The 24,117-nt window shown below is 42.9% G+C and overlaps 2 protein-coding genes across 2 annotated transcripts in view; one reads left to right on the top strand and one right to left on the bottom strand.

The window, feature by feature from the left end:
- Positions 1–21,310, bottom strand: part of LOC124015271 (striatin-like) — a 93,150-nt gene extending 71,840 nt beyond the window's left edge. Inside the window, 1 exon segment of the mRNA XM_046330389.1 lies at positions 20,943–21,310. Coding sequence (XP_046186345.1) covers positions 20,943–21,161 — 219 coding nt within the window. The 5' untranslated portion in view covers positions 21,162–21,310.
- Positions 21,311–22,070: 760 nt separating this feature from the next.
- On the top strand, positions 22,071–23,170 carry LOC124016062 (microtubule-associated proteins 1A/1B light chain 3C-like). The gene is made up of 4 exons (XM_046331583.1): positions 22,071–22,217; positions 22,299–22,354; positions 22,444–22,550; positions 22,805–23,170. The coding sequence occupies exons 1-4, from the start codon at positions 22,157–22,159 to the stop codon at positions 22,971–22,973; spliced, it is 393 nt and encodes a 130-aa protein (XP_046187539.1). The 5' UTR covers positions 22,071–22,156; the 3' UTR covers positions 22,974–23,170.
- Positions 23,171–24,117: the final 947 nt, after the last annotated feature.

The following is a 24,117-nucleotide window of genomic DNA, read 5'->3' as shown; positions in this document are numbered from 1 at the left end:
ATGCATTCTGGAAGGTAGTATAACAAATGGACAAGTTTTAGCAGCGCGCGAGTACCACAATCAATATGTTAATAGAATTTCAGGAGCCTTTTCCTCAAATTTGATTGATTTGTTAATGTGATTCGCATTAATTATGCAGTTCGCATAAAGTCCAGTGAAGTTCTTTGAGGGCCGTCGTGGTATCGGCTTGAGGGGGGGGGGGGGCTATAGACTGCTGTGGCTATTACTGACGAAAATGATCACTTCGGGAGATTGTTCTCGCAATCAAATGCAGACTTTCTAGGTCGGGTTAACAGAAGGACTTAAGTTCCTGTATGTTATCAGTTACACCATAAGGCGTTAATCATAAAACATATACCTCCACCCTTCTGCTTCCCGGAGAGATGTTTGTTCTTGTCGGCACGATATACTGAAAACCCAACAGTGTATCTCGAGAGAGCCACGTTTCCATGAAGCAGAGTATGTTACAATCCCTGGTGTCTCTCTGAAAAGCAACTCTCACCTTGAGCTCATCAACTTTATTATCCAGAGATTGGACATTAGCGAGTAAAATACTCAGGAGCAGTGGGTGGTGTGCACGCTTCCTAATTCGGACCAGAATACCGCCCCGAGTACATCTCCTCCGCCGGCGTTGTTTTGGGTCAGCCTCTGGAATAAGTTAAATTGCTCTGGGGAGAGCAAACAAAGGATCTGCTCCAGGGAAGACGTAATCCTGGAAGTTCTGGTGAGTTACCGCCGCTCTAATATCCAATAGTTCTTCCCGGCTGTAGTTGCTAGTTTATGAACTATCGTGATGATCCGAAGCGAGCTGTGCTGGCTCGGATCATTTATTTTCACATTGCCCTTTTAAGCACGGTTACAGCAACTATGCTGGATACGTAACCAGGTAAGCACAGTGCAGTTTGGCTCAGTAGTGTGAAAATCCCTTTATAGGTAGCCTGCTAGAAAAGTTATTGAGAGCACAGACTTTCCCAATACGAAACAAGAAACAACATGACAGCTAACAGCAGGCCAACGGGTTTTGCCAAAGCGGTATCCTGGATACACTTTAGTAAAAACATACTGGCGAGATTGACGTCGGCAGGGTCTCTATCCAGTGCTGAACCTTAATACCGAAACGGCTGGAGCAGTCCCCTGGCTCTGTCTGAATTGATGGCAGCGCACACACACACACACAGTGTGTGGAGAGTGAGGACCACAAGAGTATGTGGTCTCTCTGAGGCACAAACAGGTTGTCTGCTCAGATTCCTTTGAATCTGGCAACAGACATAGAGAACAGAGCATGCATAACCCTGTGTGATTACTTAAACAAATGTTTCCTTTTTGAGTTAAGTGTATGGTTAATTCAATACACACACATCCATTTTACATTTCATAACAGTCTTTAGAAATTATGAAATTATGTAAATATTTTCTTTATAAAACCAGTAGACACTTTAAAAGACAAACAAAATCGATCAAAACAATTCCAATGGAGAAGGACCAACTGGGGGCTATTTTTGGAGACTAAGAAAGCCACGGGTATTTGTTTTTATTCTTCTTGCTTACATCAAAATGTGAATTACAGGATTCATAATCTCATCTGGTTTTTGGTTTCCCCTGAGGGGCACGAAGAAGGGAGCAGGAAGGAAGTAGTTTCTCTCCAAAGAACGCCACAGGGCCCTCTCTTCCATCTCGCTCTGTGGTGCGAGCCTGCCGACATCTCACCCTCCTCTCCCTCTACGCCTCGCTCTGTCATCATCTGGTCCACATGCTTGAGGACCAGATGACAACTGCCATGATTGTAACCAATGGATAACATCACAAGGGCCAGAAAGAAGAAGTTAACAGTGCCCGACTAGTAAGAACTCGCTCTCTTGCATCCACATTCTTTTCTTCTACCGTGTCAGTTGTCCTTGCGATGGACTGCAGTGGTGGTATTTTGTAAACACCCCCCATTATTCCCAAGGCCCTTTCTTAAAGCAACAGCAAGCACCCCAGAAACACCCAGGACCTGTATGCATGATTTTGTCCAACACTGCTACTGAGCAATCAGTTAGTACTAACTGAAACTTGATATCAGGTCACCAGTCCAATCGCATCAATCACTAATGTGTCATCATCACATGATCCAGGTTATAAGTATCAACTGATTATAGTGGTCAAACACTGTGGGACAGAAACATTACTATACTTTTACGGTAAATCAGTTGGACTGGTGACCTGTAATTCCTATGTGATAAATATAAAAAGGAGTACAGTGTTTACAGTAAGATAAATACTACTGCATCTGTATATATTCATTAGGCCTACATCAGGTTTACACCGCACAGGGATGCCAGGACTCGCATCTGCTGGTGCACACACCCAAAGTCACTCTTACACACTCATGGTTCCCTGAGTTGTCATTTCACAGCACAAAAAGGTGAACATTTTGGAGGCACAATCAATTTTGCACTGACCCGGAACACATTGTAAGATGGACGAGGTGGATGCCTCAGTGCCACTCTCCAGGGCGTTATGTCTGCCAGGCACCTCCTGTTGTTGACAACAATGGTCGAGTGCTTTATGGTGCTTAGGCGTGAACCAGGGTGTGGTGCATTTGGCTCCGTAGTTTGCATTACATGGCAAAACAAGCAGGTGTGCATTCCATTCCTAACAAGGGAGCCTCTGAATGAGGTCAAAGGGAAGAGGTATAAACCTGGGCTTTGCTTTGGCCTGTGTTGCCGATGCAGAAGCATGGGAGTGACACATCATTACTTAAGAAGCATGTATTGTGTCTATCCCACGTATCCACCCAGATTACCCCCAACAAGTGATGCTGTGTGGCTCAGTTGATATGGCCAGGCGCTTGCAAACCAGGGTTATGGGTTCGATGCCCACGGGGTACCGGTACAAAGAAAAAGCACACACTCACTACTTTAAGTCACTCTGCTAAATTGACTACAATATAAAGTTACATTATTTAAACAACGCATCATGGGGTATAAATCAAAAACTTAAACTCCAGCCAGCAGCATTACTGCCACAGACTCGGTGGTATTGCTAATGGCAATTGTGAAATGACGCGTGGAGTCTGTTGTGATTTCCACATGAAGAGAGTGCTGTGCATTCCCCGCGACATTCGCTCACCTGTCCAGACACGTGAGGAAGTCCGCACCCCCTCCATCTCCAAGAGATGTTGGGAGACTCATCTATGGGAATGTGACACTAACTGCTGGCAGACCTCTTCCGTGATCACACTGCTGCAGGAATATTATACCCGACATTGTCATTACTTCAGCTCCGCCGCTATAGCGAAGACACAAAGGTGACGCGGGAACATTAGGTCAGAGATACTCCATTAGAACAGCAAGTGGATCAAGAAAAGCTAAAGAAACTCCAAGGCTCTCTGTAAGAGATCCTTTTTGGTGTGGGCATATCTTCAAAGAAAGAGTTAAAAACAATAGCCACCAGCACTCTCCAAGAAGAGCAAGAGGGATTTACATTTTTTTAAACAAAAGGTTTATTGGTCAAAAATAATAAAAATAAAACATTTAAAGACAAACTGAAACTCATCTCAGAAAGCCTCCTGTGCACTCTAGAAACCTATCCACCAACCAGGTTTCCATCCAACCATATTAATTTGGATGAATTACCTGACACATAAATTTACTCCAGAACGCTGAAGCCCGCCTGGTTTTCAACCTTCCCAAGTTCTCCCATGTCACTTTTCTGGCCAGTGAAATAGATTCTACAATTGAGTTGGAAGCGAATATTGATATAATAAACATGTCGAGGTGAACTTGGCGCCACGAGAGCATAGGTTGTGTTGTCGTGACGTGGAAAAGCATGAGGACTTCCGGCGCCGACTGAGATGGCCGCCTCGCTTCGCGTTCCTAGGAAACTATGCAGTTTTTTGTTTTTTTACGTGTTATTTCTTACATTAGTACCCCAGGTCATCTTAGGTTTCATTACATACAGTCGAGAAGAACTACTGAATATAAGATCAGCGTCAACTCACCATCAGTACGACCAAGAATATGTTTTCCGCGACGCGGATCCTGTGTTCTGCCTTACAAACAGGACAACGGAATGGATCGCATGCAGCGACCCAAGGAAACGACTCCGAAAAAGAGGGAAACGCGGCGGTGTTCTGGTCAGACTCCGAAAAAGGGCACATCGCGCACCACTTCCCAGTATTCTTCTTGCCAATGTCCAGTCTCTCGACAACAAGGTTGATGAAATCCGAGCAAGGGTGGCATTCCAGAGGGACATCAGAGACTGCAACGTTCTTTGCTTTACGGAGACATGGCTTACTGGGAAAACGCTATCCAGGGCGGTGCAGCCAACGGGTTTCTCCACGCATCGCGCCGACAGAAACAAACATCTCTCTGGTAAGAAGAGTGGCGGGGCGTATGCCTCATGACTAACGGGACATGGTGTGATGAAGGAAACATACAGGAACTCAAATCCTTCTGTTCACCTGATTTAGAATTCCTCACAATCAAATGTAGACCGCATTATCTTCCAAGAGAATTCTCTTCGATTATAATCACAGCCGTATATATCCCCCCCCAAGCAGACACATCGATGGCTCTGAACGAACTTTATTTAACTCTTTGCAAACTGGAAAACATTTATCCGGAGGCTGCATTCATTGTAGCTGGGGATTTTAACAAAGCCAATCTGAAAACAAGACTCCTAAATTTTATCAGCATATCGATTGCGCAACCAGGGGTGGTAAAACCTTGGATCATTGTTACTCTAACTTCCGCGACGCATATAAGGCCCTGCCCCGCCCCCTTTCGGAAAAGCTGACCACGACTCCATTTTGCTGATCCCTGCCTACAGGCAGAAATTAAAACAAGAGGCTCCCACGCTGAGGTCTGTCCAACGCTGGTCAGACCAAGCTGACTCTACACTCCAAGACTGCTTCCATCACGTGGACTGGGACATGTTTCGTATTGCGTCAGATGGGAATATTGACGAATACGCTGATTCGGTGTGCGAGTTCATTAGAACATGCGTCGAAGATGTCGTTCCCATAGCAACGATAAAAACATTCCCTAACCAGAAACCGTGGATTGATGGCAGCATTCGCGTGAAACTGAAAGCGCGAACCACTGCTTTTAATCAGGGCAAGGTGTCTGGCAACATGACTGAATACAAACAGTGCAGCTATTCCCTCCGTAAGGCTATTAAACAAGCTAAGCGTCAGTACAGAGACAAAGTGGAATCTCAATTCAATGGCTCAGACATAAGAGGCATGTGGCAGGGTCTACAGTCAATCACGGACTACAAGATGAAATCCAGCCCAGTCACGGACCAGGATGTCTTGCTCCCAGGCAGACTAAATAACTTTTTGCCCGCTTTGAGGACAATACAGTGCCACTGACACGGCCTGCAACGGAAACATGCGGTCTCTCCTTCACTGCAGCCGAGGTGAGCAAGACATTTAAACGTGTTAACCCTCGCAAGGCTGCAGGCCCAGACGGCATCCCCAGCCGCGCCCTCAGAGCATGCGCAGACCAGCTGGCCGGTGTGTTTACGGACATATTCAATCAATCCCTATACCAGTCTGCTGTTCCCACATGCTTCAAGAGGGCCACCATTGTTCCTGTTCCCAAGAAAGCTAAGGTAACGGAGCTAAACGACTACCGCCCCGTAGCACTCACTTCCGTCATCATGAAGTGCTTTGAGAGACTAGTCAAGGACCATATCACCTCCACCCTACCTGACACCCTAGACCCACTCCAATTTGCTTACCGCCCAAATAGGTCCACAGACGATGCAATCTCAACCACACTGCACACTGCCCTAACCCACCTGGACAAGAGGAATACCTATGTGAGAATGCTGTTCATCGACTACAGCTCGGCATTCAACACCATAGTACCCTCCAAGCTCGTCATCAAGCTCGAGACCCTGGGTCTCGACCCCGCCCTGTGCAACTGGGTACTGGACTTCCTGACGGGCCGCCCCCAGGTGGTGAGGGTAGGCAACAACATCTCCTCCCCGCTGATGCGTGGTCACGCACGCCTCCAACTCAATCATCAAGTTTGCGGACGACACAACAGTGGTAGGCTTGATTACCAACAACGACGAGACGGCCTACAGGGAGGAGGTGAGGGCACTCGGAGTGTGGTGTCAGGAAAATAACCTCACACTCAACGTCAACAAAACTAAGGAGATGATTGTGGACTTCAGGAAACAGCAGAGGGAACACCCCCCTATCCACATCGATGGAACAGTAGTGGAGAGGGTAGCTAGTTTTAAGTTCCTCGGCATACACATCACAGACAAACTGAATTGGTCCACTCACACTGACAGCGTCGTGAAGAAGGCGCAGTAGCACCTATTCAACCTCAGGAGGCTGAAGAAATTCGGCTTGTCACCAAAAGCACTCACAAACTTCTACAGATATGCACAATCGAGAGCATCCTGGCGGGCTGTATCACCGCCTGGTACGGCAACTGCTCCGCCCTCAACCGTAAGGCTCTCCAGAGGGTAGTGAGGACTGCACAACGCATCACCGGGGGCAAACTACCTGCCCTCCAGGACACCTACACCACCCGTTGTTACAGGAAGGCCATAAAGATCATCAAGGACATCAACCACCCGAACCACTGCCTGTTCACCCCGCTATCATCCAGAAGGCGAGGTCAGTACAGGTGCATCAAAGCTGGGACCGAGAGACTGAAAAACAGCTTCTATCTCAAGGCCATCAGACTGTTAAACAGCCACCACTAACACTGAGTGGCTGCTGCCAACACACTGTCATTGACACTGACCCAACTCCAGCCATTTTAATAATGGGAATTGATGGGAAATGTAAATATATCACTAGCCACTTTAAACAATGCTACCTTATATAATGTTACTTACCCTACATTATTCATCTCATATGCATATGTATATACTGTACTCTACATCATCGACTGCATCCTTATGTAACACATGTATCACTAGCCACTTTAACTATGCCACTTTGTTTACTTTGTCTACACACTCATCTCATATGTATATACTGTACTCGATACCATCTACTGTATGCTGCTCTGTACCATCACTCATTCATATATCCTTATGTACATGTTCCTTATCCCCTTACACTGTGTATAAGACAGTAGTTTTGGAATTGTTAGTTAGATTACTTGTTGGTTATCACTGCATTGTCGGAACTAGAAGCACAAGCATTTCGCTACACTCGCATTAACATCTGCTAACCATGTGTATGTGACAAATAAAATTTGATTTGATTTGAGTAAGGCAGATCAAATCGTATGTCACATGCGCCGAATACAACAGGAATTGTTCCCCCTTACAGTGAAATGATTACTTACAAGCCCTTACCCAATACTGCAGTTAAGAAATATAAGTGTTAAGAAAGTATTTACTAAAATAAACTTAAGTTTTAAAAACATTGAAAAAAGAGGAAAATAGAAAAATAAATCATTAAAGAGCAACAATAAATAATAGTAGCGAGGCTATATACAGAGGGGGTAGGGTACAGAGTCAATGTTAGTCGAGGTAAAATGTACATGTTGGTAGAGGTAAAGTTCCTATGCACAGACGAAATAGGAGTTATTTATTTTATATGATTATTTGACCTTTATTTAACCAGGTAGGCCAGTTGGAACAAGTTCTCATTTACAACTGCGACCTGGCCAAGATGAAGCAAAGCGGTGTGACGAAAAAAAATAATTACACATGGGATAAACAAAAGTACAGTCAATAACACAATAGAGAAAAAAAGTGTGTGCAAATAGAGTAAGGAGGTAAGGCAATAAATAGGCCAAGAGTAGCAAAGTAATTACAAAATAACACTGGAGTGATAGATGTGATAGAAGTAGAAATACTGGTGTGCAAAAGAGCAACAAAAAAAAGTACATAAAAACAATATGGGGATGAGGTAGGAAATTGGATGGGCTATTTACAGATGGGCTGTGTAGAGCTGCAGCGATCGGCAAGCTCCTCTGATAGCTGATGCTTAAAGTTAGTGAGGGAGATATGAGTCTCCAACTTCAGCGATTTCTGCAACTCGTTCCAGTCATTGGCAGCAGAGAACTGGAAGGAAAGGCGGCCAAAGTAGGTGTTGGCTTTGGGGATGACCGCGTGCTACGGGTGGGTGTTGTTATGGTGACCAGTGAGCTGCGGTAAGGCAGAGCTTCACCTGGAGCCAGTGGGTCTGGCGACGAATATGTAGCGAGGACCAGCCGACGAGAGCATACAGGTCGCAGTGGTGGGTGGTATATGGGGCTTCGGTGGCAAAACAGATGACACTGTGATAGACTGCATCCAACTTGCCGAGTAGAGTGTTGGAGGCTATTTTGTAAATGACATCACCGAAAATGAGGATCGGTAGGATAGTAAATTTTTACGAGGGTATGTTTGGCAGCGTATGTGAAGGAGGCTTTGTTGCAAAACAGGAAGCCGATACTAAATTGAATTTTGGATTGGAGAGGCTTAATATGAGTCTGGAAGGTGAGTTTACAATCTAAGTAGGTATTTGTAGTTCACATATTCTAAGTCAGAACCGTCCAGAGTAGTGATGCTAGACGGGCAGGCAGCGATCGGTTGAAGAGTATGCATTTGGTTTTACTGGCATTTAACCTTTTGTGACTAGGGGGCAGTATTTTCATTTTTGGAAAATTAACATTCCCGTAGTAAGCGGGATATTTTGTCAGGACAAGATGCTAGAATATGCATATAATTGACAGCTTAGGATAGAAAACACTGTTTTTCCAAAACTGTAAAAATATTGTCTGTGAGTATAACAGAACTGATGTTGCAGGCAAAAGCCTGAGAAAAATCCAAACAGGAAGGGACTCTTATTTAGAAGGCTCTGCGTTCCTATTGAGCAGTGAATGGGCTATCAACCAGATTACCTTTTCTATGGCTTCCCTAATGTGTCTAATGTCACAATACATAGTTTTAGGCTTTTATTTTGAAAAATGAGCTTGAACATCAACATTGCGTCAGTGGTCAGCTGAAGCTCTCAGAGTGTTTGGTGCGTAAAGGACAAATGCGGCCATTGTTTCTCTCTATCCTACTAAGAAGTCACCAGTCCCGGTTGATATATTATCGAATAGATATTTCAAAAACACATTGAGGATTGATTATATACAACGTTTGCCATGTTTCTGTCGATATTATGGAGCTAATTTGGAATATTTTTCTGCATTTTCGTGACTGCAATTTCCGGGCGATTTCTCGGCCAAAAGTGAAGAACAAGCGGAGCTATTTCACCTACAAAAATTATATTTTGGTAAAAAAGGAACATTGGCTATCTAACTGGGAGTCTCGTGAGTGAAAACATCCGAAGCTCAAATGTAAACTATTTAATTTGATTGCTTTTCTGATTTCTATGACCAAGTTACCTGCCAGAAGTCCGGACAACAGGCCCTCCGATTTGACACACTGAACTCTGTCTGCGAAGTATTTGGTGAACCAGACGAGCCAATCATTTGAGAAACCAAGGCTGTTGACTGTGCCGAGAAGAATACGATGATTGACAGAATTGAAAGCCTTGGCCAGGTGGATGAAGACGGCTGCACAGTACTGGCTTGTATCAATTACAGTTATGATATTGTTTAGTACCTTGAGCGTAGCTGAGGTGCACCAATGACCAGCTCAGAAACTGGATTACACAACGGAGAAGGTACAGTGGGATTCGAAATGGTCAGTGATCTGTTTGTTAACTTGGCTTTCGAAGACTTTAGAAAGGCAGGGCAGGATGGATATAGGTCTATAACAGTTTGGGTATCGAGTGTCACCCCCTTTGAAGAGGAGGCTGATCGGGGCAGCTTTCCAATCTTTAGGAATCTCGGACGATACGAAAGAGGTTGAACAGACTAGTAATAGGGATTGCAACAATGGCGGCAGATAATTTTAGGAAGAGAGGGTCCAGATTGTCTAGCCTAGCTGATTTGTATGGGTCCAGGTTTTTCAGCTCTTTCAGAACATCTGCTATCTGGATTTGGGTGAAGGAGAATCTGGGGAGGCTTGGACAAGTAGGATGAGTGTATGGCTTAAGGCTACTAAAGGCCGCTAACAGTGGCTAACAATGACTGAATAGCTAGTAGCAGCTGATGGAAATTCTAGCTATAAGGTCAAAGAAATTGCAGATCCGTATCACATTGGGTGAGGCGGGTTGCTGGAAGGTATATTTAATTTTTTTTTAAATGGAAAAGGAGATTGAAAAATAAGATATTATTATTATTTTATTTTTACACGGGATTTACAATGGACAACGACAAAACACATCTGCACTGCTACGCCATCTTGGATCATTGTGATGAACTTCACATGGTGGTTCAGTGCATGGTGATGATTAATGCAAATGTCAAAGATACCCAGGGTATTATTTGTTGGCTGATGACACGATGATCGGTGCTTGGCTGACTACTATAAAATAAAATAAATATCTTATCCATGTCTCATCATACAACATACCTTGTCCACTTTACCAGCGAACTGTTGTCTAGAGCAGTGCTTCCCAACCTTTTACTGTTCCAGGGACCACCAAATCATTGTTCAAAGCTCGAGGACCACCATTCGCAGAGTCACATTTTAAAACAAAATATCTTGCCGGTCAAGATTTGTCAATTATAGCAGTGAATGTAACAAATTAAAAGGCCTATTAATAAACAATAATGTAAAATTGCTTTTAATACCATTAATATTCCCAACTGTTATTGTTTCAAAGAAAAAAACACTACATTTGCTGACCACATGAAGTACAGCTTGGTAACCACTGGCCTAGAGAGCATGCATCAAAACCATCTTGGGCAATTTATCTATTCATCTATTCTATCAGCTTGGGCTATTTATCAAATTTGTTTTTGTAACAAATCCATCGCATATTTGTTTGATGCAGATCATATTCACAAGAAAATCTGTCGCCAATTGGATGGAAACCTAGCTAATTTGGATTATTTCTATTCTCTCATGCTTTGAGGTGAGGTACCCTTCGTACTGTCACACTTTTACTACACAAATTGCAGGAGAATATATTTCCAAATTCTAATTGGTTTATGAGATATATTTACACCTGACATGTTGTGGCGGGGCCAAAAGTATTTCTGGAGCCGCTAGACGAGTTCCACTGGAGTAGGCCGTCAGCCTCTGGGGCACTCTGTCTCAATTCACCCCCTCCGCCACCGATCCAGAGGTCAAGAGACTGCTTATAGATGCACTAGTCCCAGTCTGATGGACTCCAGACCTTCTCCCCAGAGTGGACAAATTGCTGCCTGATGTCAATTGATCTCCTCAATGTATGGCGAGTACACAGTGTCATGTCATCATAACATGGTGGTAAATGTACAAAGTCTGAGCAGATAAACATACCTCAGACAGCAGAAAGATAATAGTCTGGTCTTATAATATACTACCTCATTACATGGGATAATGGATGGAAAGCTGTATGCATACTATGTCTACACACAGCAACGGCTATTGCACAGCGGTCTCTTGACGAAATCATTTAGTTAGTGAGATGAGTCTGAAAAATAATACTTAAAAGATAAAGGGGCATTGGAATGACACGCCAAAGCAGTGATACTTTAATAGTAGCCTGCAGGCCTTATTCCCCCCATAGCCCATCACTATTTACATAAATTATGCAAAGTTAAGTGGCATGATATGACAGCACACACACTGAAAGCACGGTGGTCTGCAAATCATGAAGTAGATTTATAATTGAGATAGAAGAGGTGGCATGAACCAACTCTGCAAACTATTGGCCTGTGACCTCTTACCATTTTGAATGAATGGCTCGATCTGCACTGAGGGAGGTCCAGCATTGGCTTTGGCACTGTGTTGTGTACAGTATATAAAACTGAATGTCCAAAAACAAAAATAAAGTGATTCTGAAGTAAAAAATTATTCATGTTGTGAAACAAATCATGAAGTGCAATCTTTAAATCATCTGAAGGCCAATGCATTATGGAATAAAATGCAAAGAAATAACACAGCAAAACAAGTATGAATACTGCAGTTGTTCACGGTGCCAGACAGACCCTTCCAATATAAACACCTGTAAAACACACCGATAGTGTTCATAGTGCTAGCAGGTGGGCCTCTCGTTAGAATACCAGACATCATTACTCATAGGCTGGAGGTGCTGGGCTACTGTAAACCCAACTGCCTGAGAGAACGCTCTCTGGCTGCATCCCAGATGGCACCCTATTCCCTTTAAAGTGCAATTCTTTTGACCGGCACCCATAGGTATCTGGTAAAAAAGTAGTGCACTAAATAGTGAATGAGTGCCATTGGAGACACACACACTCCTTCAGAGAGGACTTTCTCACACATTCTCAATGGACATACTGTACCAGGGCGGTCGAAGGGAGTCATTGGAATAAACACTTGTGGGGAAGTTACAAAATGTGATGACCCAGAAAAGGCGTAACATGTCGACTAGTATACTAGTCAGTGTGGTGGAGTACGTACACACAAAAAAATGCTGGGGAGGCAGCATTTCAAGAATTTGTGTGTTTGAAATGCCTGACTGCATGGCACCCACTCTCCTCCCACACCTCACCAGCACTGGGTAGTAGCTGCCTGAGATTCAGCCTGGGCAGTCGGGAGCTTGCTCCTGTGAAAAACACAGGGGCAGGGAGCCACGACATTCGCAGTGTCAGCTCTGTGGCATGAGTCACTCAAAAACAAAATCAAACCGGTTGTTATGGGTCGTCGAAGATCATGCGGAAGACGACAAGCTGTGACATCCTAAAGATCCCAACAACGCAGGCAGCCTCTGGGCCTCCCACTCGGCAACAAACGTCTCTGAACGAGGAAAAGGACTATATCCGAGAGAGTTGAATAGCAAATGCTGAGGCATCTCAGATTGGGGGGGGGGGCTGCTTAGTGCACTCAAAGTCAAAGAAATAGGCTGAACAGGCCGATGTATTGTCGTCCTCAGAGACCCAGCACTTACATTAAGTGTGGGTTATGTAGAAGAAAAAAAATATTTAAAAGAGAGAAAAACCCAGTGATCTCCCAACAGGAGCTGGTGAGCATTGATCAGTTCTTTCTCCCATTGGTTGTTTCTTTCTGCACCAAATCCCGTCTTCACCTTCTCTGCAACATCTTTATAGTGTGGGGAATAGGGAAGGAAAAGTGGTGATGATGCCAGACATCCTCTGGGGCAAAGGAGGAGCAGAGGCAGAGAGAAGCTCATTGTGATTATTTAACCCACTCATACAAACACACACACTCAATGTGATGTCATGGATTCCCAGTGTTGTGCAACAGCAGTACTTCGGGGTCAAAACGCTAGGCCAGTGCCTGTCGGTGATAGTCGGATATTATTGTACAACTCCGACAGCAAAGGTCACAAAGGCAACCATTTCGAATAGGACCCAGGACAGAGATAAACACACACAGTGGCAAGATAAAATATAAGAACCATTAGGAAATACCAGGATTTCTGCATAAATTGGTCCTAAAATTATCTTACAACAATAGACAAACACAGTCTGCTTAAACTAATAACACAAACAATTATACATTTTCATGTCTTTATTGAACACACACTGTGTAAACATTCACAGTGCAGGATGGGAAAAGTATGTGAACCCTTGGATGTAATAACTGGTTGATCCTCCTTTGCAGCAATAAACTCAAAATATTTTCTGTAGTTGCGGAACTGTTTCAGTTCAGCAATATTCTTGGGATGTCTGGTGTGAATTGCTCTCGAGGTCATGCCACAACATCTCAAATCGGGTTGAGGTCAGGACTCTGACTTGGCAACTCCAGAAGGCGTATTTTCTTCTGTTGAAGATTTACTTCTGTGTTTTGAGTCGTTGTCCTGTTGCATCACCCAACTTCTGTTGAGCTTCAATTGGCGGACATATAGCCTTACATTCTCCTGCAAAACATCCAGGTGCACATTGGCAAAACTTCAGACGTGCAAGCAATGTTTTTTTTGGACCGCAGTGGCTTCTTTCGTGGGCTATACTCGGCCTTTTCTCAAGATGGTAAATTGATGGTTGAAGATATCCCTATCCTGCCCGTTTGGCCCTGTCCGGGGGCATCATCGGATGTGGCCACAGTGTCTCCTGACCCCTCCTGTCTCAGCCTCCAGTATTTATGCTGCAGTATTTTTGTGTCGAGGGGCTAGGGTCAGTCTGTTATATCTGGAGTATTTCTCCTGTCTTATCCGGTGTCCTGTGTGAATTTAAGTATGCTCTCTCTAATTCTCTCTTTCGGAGGACCTGAGCCCTAGGACCATGCCTCAAGACTACCTGGCATGATGACTCCTTGCTGTCCCCAGTCCACCTGTCCGTGCTGCTGCTCCAGTTTCAACTGTTCTGCCTGCGGCTATGGAACCCTGACCTGTTCACCGGACGTGCTACCTGTCCCAGACCTGCTGTTTTCATCTCTATAGAGAGACAGCAGGAGCGGTAGAGATACTCTCAATGGTTATAAAAAGCCAACTGACATTTACTCCTGAGGTGCCGACTTGTTGCACCTGACAACTAATGTGATTATTATTATTTACCATGCTGGTCATTTATGAACATTTGAACATCTTGGCCACGCTCTGTTATAATCTCCACCCGGCACAGCCAGAAGAGGACTGGCCACCCCTCATAGCCTGGTTCCTCTCTAGGTTTTGACATTTCTAGGGAGTTTTTCCTAGCCACCGTGCTTCTACACCTGCATTGCTTGCCGTTTGGGGTTTTAGGCTGGGTTTCTGTACAGCACTTTGATATATCAGCTGATGTAAGAAGGGCTATATAAATACATTTGATTTGATTTACCATGGACTGATGAACATCAAAGCTTTTAGAGATACTTTCGTAACCCTTTCAGCTTTATGCAAGTAAACTATTAATCTTATGTCTTCTGAGATCTCTTTTGTTCAAGGCATGGTTCACATCAGGCAATGCTTCTTGTGAATAGCAAACTCTAATTTTGTGAGTGTTTTTTTTATAGGGCAAGGCAGCTCTAACCAACATCTCCATTCTCGTCTCATTGATTGGACTCCAGGTTAGCTGACTCCAATTAGCGAAGTCATTAGCCTAGGGGTTCAAACACTTTTTCCAACCTACATTGTGAATGTTTAAATGATGTATTCATTATAGAAAATAAAAATACAATCATTTGTGAGTTATTAGTTTAAGCACAATATGTTTTTCTATTGTTGTGACTTAGATGAATATCAGATCAAATTTGATGACCAATTTATGCAGAAATCTATGTAATTCCAAAGGGTTCACATACTTTTGTGTATATGTGTAATATATATATATATATATATATATATATATATATAGTGGCAAGAAAAAAGTATGTGGACACCCCTTCAAATTAGTGGCTTTGGCTATTTCAGCAACACCCGTTGCTGACAGGTATATAAAATCAAGCACACCGCCATGCAATCTCCACAGACAAACATTAGCAGTAGAATGGCCTTACTGAAGAGCTCAGTGACTTTCAAAATGGCACCGTCATAGGATGGCACCTTTCCAATAAGTAATTTTGTCAAATTTCTGCCCTATTAGAGCTGCCCCGGTCAACTGTAAATGCTGTTATTGTGAAGTGGAAACATCTAGGAGCAACATCGGCTCAGCCGAAGTGGTAGGCCACACAAGCTCACAGAACGGGACCACCGATTGCTGAAGCGCGTTAAAATGGTCTGTTCTAGGTTACAACACTCACTACGGAGTTCCAAAATGGCCCTGGAAGCAACGTCAGCACAATAACTTTTTGTTTCCATGACCGAGCAGCTGCACACAAGCCTAAGATCACCATGCACAATGTCAAGTGTTGGCTGGAGTGGTGTAAACCTCGCCACCATTGGACTCTGGAGCAGTGGAAACGTGTTCTCTGGAGTGATGAATCACGCTTCACCATCTGGCACACTGACGACGAGTCTGGTTTTGGCGGACACCAGGAGAATACTACCTGCCCCAATGAATAGTGCCACCTGTAAAGTTTGGTGGAGGAGGAATAATGGTCTGGGGCTGTTTTTCATGGTTCGGGCTAGGCGTCTTAGTTTTAGTGAAGGGAACTCTTAATGATACAGCATACAATGACGTTCTAGTCTGTTCTGTGCTACCAACTTTGTGGCAACAGTTTGGGGAACAGCTTTTCCTGTTTCAACATGACAATGCCGCCATGCACAACGTGAGGTCCATACAGAATTGGGTTGTCTAGATTGGTGTGGAATAATTTGACTAGCCTGCACAGAGCCCTGACCTCAACCCCATCGAACACCTTCGGGATGAATTGGAACACCTACTGTGAGTCAGGCCTAATCTCCTAACACCAGTGCCCGACCTCACTAATGCTCTTGTGGCTGAATGGAAGCAAGTCCTCGCAGCAATGTTCCAACATCTCGTGGAAAGCCTTCCCAGAAGAGCGGCTGTTATAGGAGTGGGGGGGGGATTAACTCCATAGTAATGCCCATAATTTTGGAATGAGATGTTCTACAAGCAGGTGTTTACATATACTTTTGGTCATGTAGTGTCATATGAAATGGGTGATTCACATCAACAAAATAATACAAACCAAACGTAACATATCATACTATATATTTTGTGTCTAGGATTTACTTACAGAATAATATGACAATGATGGTGTGTCACAACACTCCAGCACAAGGACATGGAAACAGAGAGTTGGGTGACCACCGGTGTCCACATACTAGCAACTAACTAACATTAGAAAAACATTTTTAAAAAGCTCTCAGTGCAGTCAATGTTGAGCGCTCTGTGGTGGGCATTCCCCGCCCACGTTTTAACACAGGCACTTCCAGGTCAGCTTGTTGAGTAGGGCCCTAACGAAGGTTCAAAAACATCTCCATCTGCTCTGTCCAATTAAATTCTTCTCCAGTAGTTTCTAGAAGCAAAACGCTTTCGTCACACCACTTAACTTTTTCCATATTTAGTTGTGTTACAAATTGGGACTAATTTCATAGTCTTTTTTTATTGTAAAAAACTGTGTCAATACATGGTAGAATCACTTTTGGCTGTGATTACAGCTGTGAGTCTTTTTGGGTCTATGAGCTTTGCACACCTGGATTTTACAATATTTGCCAATTATTCTTTTGTCAACTCTTGCTCTGTCATTGGTTGTTAACCAAGACTTGCCATAGATTTACAAGCTGATTTAAATCAAAACTGTAACTAGGCCACTCAAGAACATTCAATATCATCTTTGTAAGCAACTCCAGTGTAGATTTGGCCTTGTGTTTTAGGTTATTATCCTGCTGAAAGGTGAATTTGTCACCCAGTGTCTGTAGGAAAGCAGTCTAAACCAGGTTTTCCTCTAGGACTTTGTGCTTAGCTCTATTGGGTTTCTTTTTATCCAAATAAACACCCTAGTTCTTCAGCTGATGAGTATATCCATAACATGATGCAGCTAACACCATGCTTGAAAATATGACCGAGTGGTACTCAGCTTTGTTTTCAGGAATAAAAAGTGTTTCTTTGCCACATTTGTTGCAGTATTACTTTAGTGCAAAAAGGACACATATTTTGGAATATTTTTTATTCTATACAGACTTCCTTCTTTTCACTTTGTCATTTAGGTTAGTATTGTGCAGTAACTACAATGTTGTTGATCCATTCTCAGTGTTCTCCTAGCACAGCCATTAAACTCTGTAACTGTTTTAAAGTCACCATTGGCCTCACGGTGAAATCCCTAAGTGGTTCCAGCAACTGGAAGTACACCTGTATCTTTGTAGTGACTGGGTGTATTGAGACGTATTGAGACACCATCCAAATGTATATCTTCACCATGCTGAAAGACATATTCAGTGTCTGCTTTTTTTGTTACTGATCTACAATAGGTGCCCTTCTTTGCGAGGCATTGGAAAAGCTCCCTGGTCTTTGTGGTTGAATCTGTGCTTGAATTTCACTACTCAACTGAGGGACCTTACAGATAATTGTATGTGTTGGGTAAAACCAGATATTGGATAATCATTCAAATAAGTGTTAAGAACTACACTGAACAAAAACATGTAAAGTGCTGGTCCCATGTTTCATGAGCGGAAATAAAAGATCCCAGAAACGTTCCATATGAACTAAAAGCATTTCTCTCTCAAATGTTGTGCACACATTTGTTTACATTCCTGTTAGTGAGCATTTGGTGCTGAGAAGTCTGTCTGTAATAAAGCCCTTTTGTGGGGAAAAACTCATTCTAATTGGGGAGCCAGGCTTAGCCAGTGGGTGGGCCTATGCCCTCACAGGCCCACCCAGTCATGTGAAATCCATAGATTCGGGCCTAATGAATTTATTTCAAATGACTGATTTCCTTGTCTGAGCTGTAACTCAGCAAAATCTTTGTAAAGGTTGCAAGGACATTTTAGGCTTGCCTTAACAAAGGGGTTGAATACTTATTGACTCAAGACAATTCCGCGTTTCATTTTTTTATTAATGACATTTTTGTAAAAATGTCTGAAAACAAAATTCCACTTTAAATTCAGGCTATAACAACATGCAGAAAGGGTCAAGGGGTGTGAATACCTTCCAAAGGCACTGTATATCCTGTCTATTAGATTTTTACATTTGCTCAGCTAAGACTAATGGAATGCAGGGTTGCCACTATATAATGGCATGGTAGCAGAACAAATGCATTAAGATAGGAAATTGGTTTCTGCTCAATGCCAGTGGAGCAGTTCTGACACACATTTGTCGCTTGCCAATGAGCTCCCTCTACTACTGATAAGCACTTGAAGTAAATGGGAAGGAAATTGTAAAAAAAAAAACCTACTCCGGAATCAGGAGGGTATCTGCAATACCGATAATATAACTTGGACATCTATGGCCTATTCGCTCTTCTTCATTAAGGCACAATAGGAAAGAAATTAAAGCCTGCTTAGATTGAGGCAGAACATTGTCAAAGTAAATGATGCACAAATGCCGTGGCGTACAGTTACCGGTACACATAATTTAAAATCTGATGAAGCATTGCCCTTTAAAAAAAAAAAAAAATGACTTATTGAAATGTATGAGTGCACCGTCATAAAAGCCATAAATTGTGCTGTAAATTATGTAATACGTAAGAGCAGCAGAGAAAGCTCGAGTCATTTCTGGAAAGCACAATTAGCTAGCCTAGGCAGCCGATTGTGCAGATCTAGCGCCAATGCACTATCATCTAGCTTTAATGGCGAGAAGGTAGAATAAAACTGGAAAATAAGCATACTTTCTTTATGAAAAATTTACCACCACCATTTTTAGACAATTTTGGATGTTGCACACCCTTGGCTAAACACGGTGTACAACATCCTAAATTGTCATAAAATCCATAAAATGTTGGTGGAAAATTGTGTTTCATAAATGAAGTATACATATCCCCCCCCCCACCTTCTCTTACATTTAAGCTAGTTAAATAGGAAAGTTATGCCTTCGCGGCCTGAATAGAGGATGCCTTATGTACGAGTCGGTCTACAGTGGACACAAGTGTATTATCGGGAATGCACATCAAGGCTAGACAATTGTGCAGATCTAGCACCCACGCACTATTGGATGCGTAGGCTAGCACTTAGCTTGGCACTAGCCTTGGTTAGCAATGTTCGGAGGTGCACTGAACAAAAATATAAACGCAACACGAAAAGTGTTGGTCCCATGTTTCATGAGCTGAAATAAAAGATCCCAGAAATGTTCTCTCAAAATGTGCACAAAATTGTATACCTCCCTGTTAGTGAGCATTTCTCATTTACCAATATAATCCATCCACCTGACAGGTGTGGCATATCAAGAAGCTGATTAAACAGCATGAGCATTAAACAGGCGCACCTTGTGCTGGGGACAATAAAAGGCCACTCTAAAATGTGCAGTTGTCACAACACAATGCCACAGATGTCTCAAGTTGAGGGAGCATGCAATTGACATGATGAATGCAGAAATGTCCACCAGAGCTGTTGCCAGATAATTGAATGTTCATTTCTCTACCATAAGCCTCCTCCAATGTCATTTCAGAGAATTTGGCAGTCCTCACAACCACAGACCACGTGATGGCGAGTGGTTTGGTGATGTCAACATTGTGAACCGTGTCCTATGGTGGCGGTGGGGTTATGGTATGGGCAGGCATAAGCTACTGACAAACTGCATTTTATCAATGGCAATTGGAATGAACAGAGATACCGTGACAAGATCCTGAGGCCCAATGTCATGCCATTTATCCACCTCCATCACCTCATGTTTTAGCATGATAATGCACAACCATGTCGGAAGGATCTGTACACAATTCCTGGAAGCTATAAAATGTCCCTGTTCTTCCATGGCCTGCACACTCACCAGAAATGTCACCCATTGAGCATGTGTGGGATGCTCTGGATCAACGTCTACGACCTTATTTTCCTGTTCCCGCCAATCAACAGCCTGATCAACTCTATGCGAAGGAGATGTCACACTGCATGAGGAAAATGGTGGTCATGCCACATACTAACTGGTTCTGATCCACGCCCCTACCTTTTTGTTTTTAAGGTATCTGTGACCAACATATGCATATCTGTATTACCAGTCATGTGAAATCCAAAGATTAGTGCCTAATGAATTTATTTCAATTGACTGATTTCCTTCTACTAACCGTAAATCAGTAAATTATTTGAAATTGTTGCGTTTATATTTAATTTTATACTGCGAGCTACAACTCAAACAAGGCCTGCACATCACATTATGCTAATAGCCTTACCTGATATATTTACGACATGGCATTTAAGAGAAGCCATAAGGCACAATAAAGACTCATGCCTATTGAGTGCATTAATCAACTTCACTGTTCATCAGAATAATTTTATATTATTCAACCGACTTAGCACTGGGTTTCCCAGGACCGAGGTTGGCTATAGTGACTAACGTCATCCGACCAAGACTACTCTAGTAGCAACGTAGCTCGAGCAGTTCTCGCCACAAAGACCGTAGCGCGCGAGTATGCTTCCTGACACAAATTTCAATCTTCCTAGGTCGGACTCAACACCGTAAACCCCCAACCAAAAATAAGCAGGGCATTTTGACGTGGTTTACCTGCAATTCGGCTCGCTCCACCTCCCATTGCGCTCTATCCACCTCGAAGCGGGCCCATTCGTGTTGCAGAAAGTGCAATATCCCCGGAATGTTGTAATGAGCCCTGGCCGCCTCTCCGCCACCGACGTCGCCCGGCAGCTGCGGTCCTTTGCCAGCGCCTGGCAAACCCGAGTTGTTGTTGTTGTTAAAGAACACGCCGGGCCCTGCCTGTTCGTCCATGCCCAGGCCAGGTGTGTGGGATCAGTTCGCACAAGCTGGCACGACTGTGCTCAGACGGATGGGTTTTCCTTTAACCGCCCCTGTGATATGAAATGGAAAGGAAATAGCTACCTACAGCTCTCTCTACTGGGCAGGCACATTCATGTCGGAGCAGCCAGCTGTCAATTGATGACGTTCACACTCAGCTCCCACCCACATCCAGTGTTTTCTTTACCCATTGGTCGATTTACACGATTCACACTGGAATAAGCCAATCGGATATAAATGCACTGTTGACAACTGTTGTACACTACGTATGATGGAATTTGAAGTTCAAAGAAGATATAGCTGCATTTTCAACCTAAAATTCGCTTGTTCTCTTTCTTTTACGGTGTCATTTTCTTTACTTGGCCTACGGAGTATATTTTTTTAAACTTAAATTGAAAATGTCATAATGTATGCTACAGAAGTGTATCTGTGGTAGCCATATTTCAATATATTATAGCACATTCCATTAATGTATCTATGCATTCCATTGAGCCATTAATCCAGTTGTTTACATTGCACACACACCCAAGCCTATCATCCACGACCCTGACTGAATTTCATGTCCTTTGAAATCCACGAAAATACATTAAACAAAATGTTGCCCTCACATGATGTAGGGCCTACTTTAGTGTGAGAATATTATAAGGCCTCTATGTATGATTTGTGTGTAAGATATTTTAATGACTAAATTACCTCTATATAATGTTTGGTAATTCAAACAGTCTTCTTTTCAAACATCAATTACATGAAACTTTACAATCAGGTCATTAATTAGATCTACACACAGCCGAGTCATTATGCACGGTCAATTCATTAGCCATATGAAGCGTGCTGACCCAACCCCATGGTAATGAGGTGCTACGTCACTGCGACCACACTATTTAATTTCTGTTGGCTGATCCACATGGTTACATTTTTTATAGCCTAGATCAGACAGCAGGAATTGAAGAGAGGAGCCACTTGCCTACATGATGCCTCCATTTGAGAAACCACAGCAGCCCAAGTCCTTCAAGCAGAGAAAAAGCTTTGGTGATTATTGAATGTATTGCTTTGCATGTGGTAGACTATGCTTTGCTTTATAATCTCATCCACGTTTTCCATCCCAAACAGCCACGAGAAAACAGGAGGTCGCGGGGATCCGAACAAAGTTTCCAACAAAAATTCCGGTATGTTCGCTTATTTCTAAAACCGTATTCTACCCTGACGTTCCATTGAATTTGCACCTTCTGAAAGTGACCTTTCCACCCACACACAGGTTATCATTGAAAGGTATCAACGGGAGAAGTACTTGCCGCCTCTTGATAAAACGAAATTCCTGGTCCCCCAAGAGCTTTCCATGACTCAGTTTGTCACCATTATAAGGTGTGTCTCCTTTGAGAAACGTTTAGCTGAAATGTTGATTATTTAACTTGGCAAGCGTGGTTTAACATGACTGAAATCATGTCTTCAATGTTTGTTTGAGAACTAGTGCATAATTTCAAACTTGGTTATCACCTGATCTGTATCAGCCTCGAGTGCCGCGCGCGACTGTCACTACTTTTAAATTACTTGACTTTGTGCAAGAATTTCTACATTGAGTACGTCTTGTCAATACACTCTGCACGTTCTCGTTTCAGAAATCGTATGTCTCTGATGCAGAGTCAAGCGTTCTACCTGCTTATCAATAATAGTGGCCTGGCCAGCATGTCTCTTACCATGGCGCAAGTCTACAAGGACCACAAAGATGACGATGGCTTTCTCTACATGACCTATGCTTCTCAAGAAATGTTTGGTAATTGTGTTTAAATCCACGAGGAGTCATTGCCAATTGCTGGAAATGTTTGAGAAGGCATAAATTGCTGGATTGGATAATGTGAGGCCTCGGCTTTTGGCAGGCCCAATAACTGAACTACGTGTATAGATATAAAATGGAATATATGGATATTTAATATTACTCAATGCTTTTGTATATTGTTTTTAAGGTAATAAATGTTTCAAACTTTTGAGGACCATGCTCTGTATTAAATCACTTTGGCTAGATTGCTTAAAGCGGCAATATTTAACTTTTTGGGCTAAAAAACGATTTAGCATAGAACGACGTCTTAAACATGTTTAACGAGCTCTGTGCTGTGCGTTAGAGGTTTTCTAACATTGTTTGTATGCCAGCTTAAAGCAGCTGAGAAATATTTAATTATTGGAAAGGGGATTTCCCAGCGGTACAATGATTCTATATTTGAGCCCACTTTCAGTTTGACAATTTAGCACTTTAGCAAACATGGTGCAGCAATTTCAGCATATTTCACTCATTTGTCAATCGTGCCCCTTTTAATTTCCCCAAAATGTGTGGACTTGGACATTTGTCTTCAATAGGAACTCTTGAGGCATCAGTTATCAAGGAAGGACCTGTTTCCCAATTCCTCCAAATCGACTCATATACTCTAGGTTCTTGTAAATATCTGATTGGTCAAAATATCAGAAGTGGGCTGCATGTGTCGACTCATAACTATTCAATCCAATATGGGTCCATTTGTGCCATATTGGGGATCAGACCTCTGTTTAAATACTACTTGAAATGTGTGCTTGGCTTAATGAACCAATATAATAGCTCCAAAACCACAACTCTCTCTCTCCTATCTGGCACTCCAGGCAGGCTATACAACAAAGTATTTGAACCAAGGGCTGTTTGGTACTCCTGAATAGGAACAAGCCTCCTGAAGGTGGCAGTATTGTTCAACCATAAAATCTGTGACTGCACAGAATGGTTTGAATTTGGATATTTTGGATCTTGTAAGGCTGAAGTACTTGAAGGCTCTTTAGTTTAGAGGCTGCAAAATGTATAGAAGCAAGAACCATTCCAACTTCTGGAAAAGTTTTGGTAGTGTAAATTAGCCTATTTGACATGACTATTTCAAACAGGATTTTTTTTTTTTTTTTTGTCGACTCAGTAGCA

Source organism: Oncorhynchus gorbuscha, linkage group LG26 (genome assembly GCF_021184085.1).
Source record: "Oncorhynchus gorbuscha isolate QuinsamMale2020 ecotype Even-year linkage group LG26, OgorEven_v1.0, whole genome shotgun sequence".
NCBI classification, from domain to species: Eukaryota; Metazoa; Chordata; class Actinopteri; order Salmoniformes; family Salmonidae; genus Oncorhynchus; species Oncorhynchus gorbuscha.
Note: the sequence above shows the minus strand (reverse complement) of the source record. Positions and strands in the feature narration are given on the sequence as shown.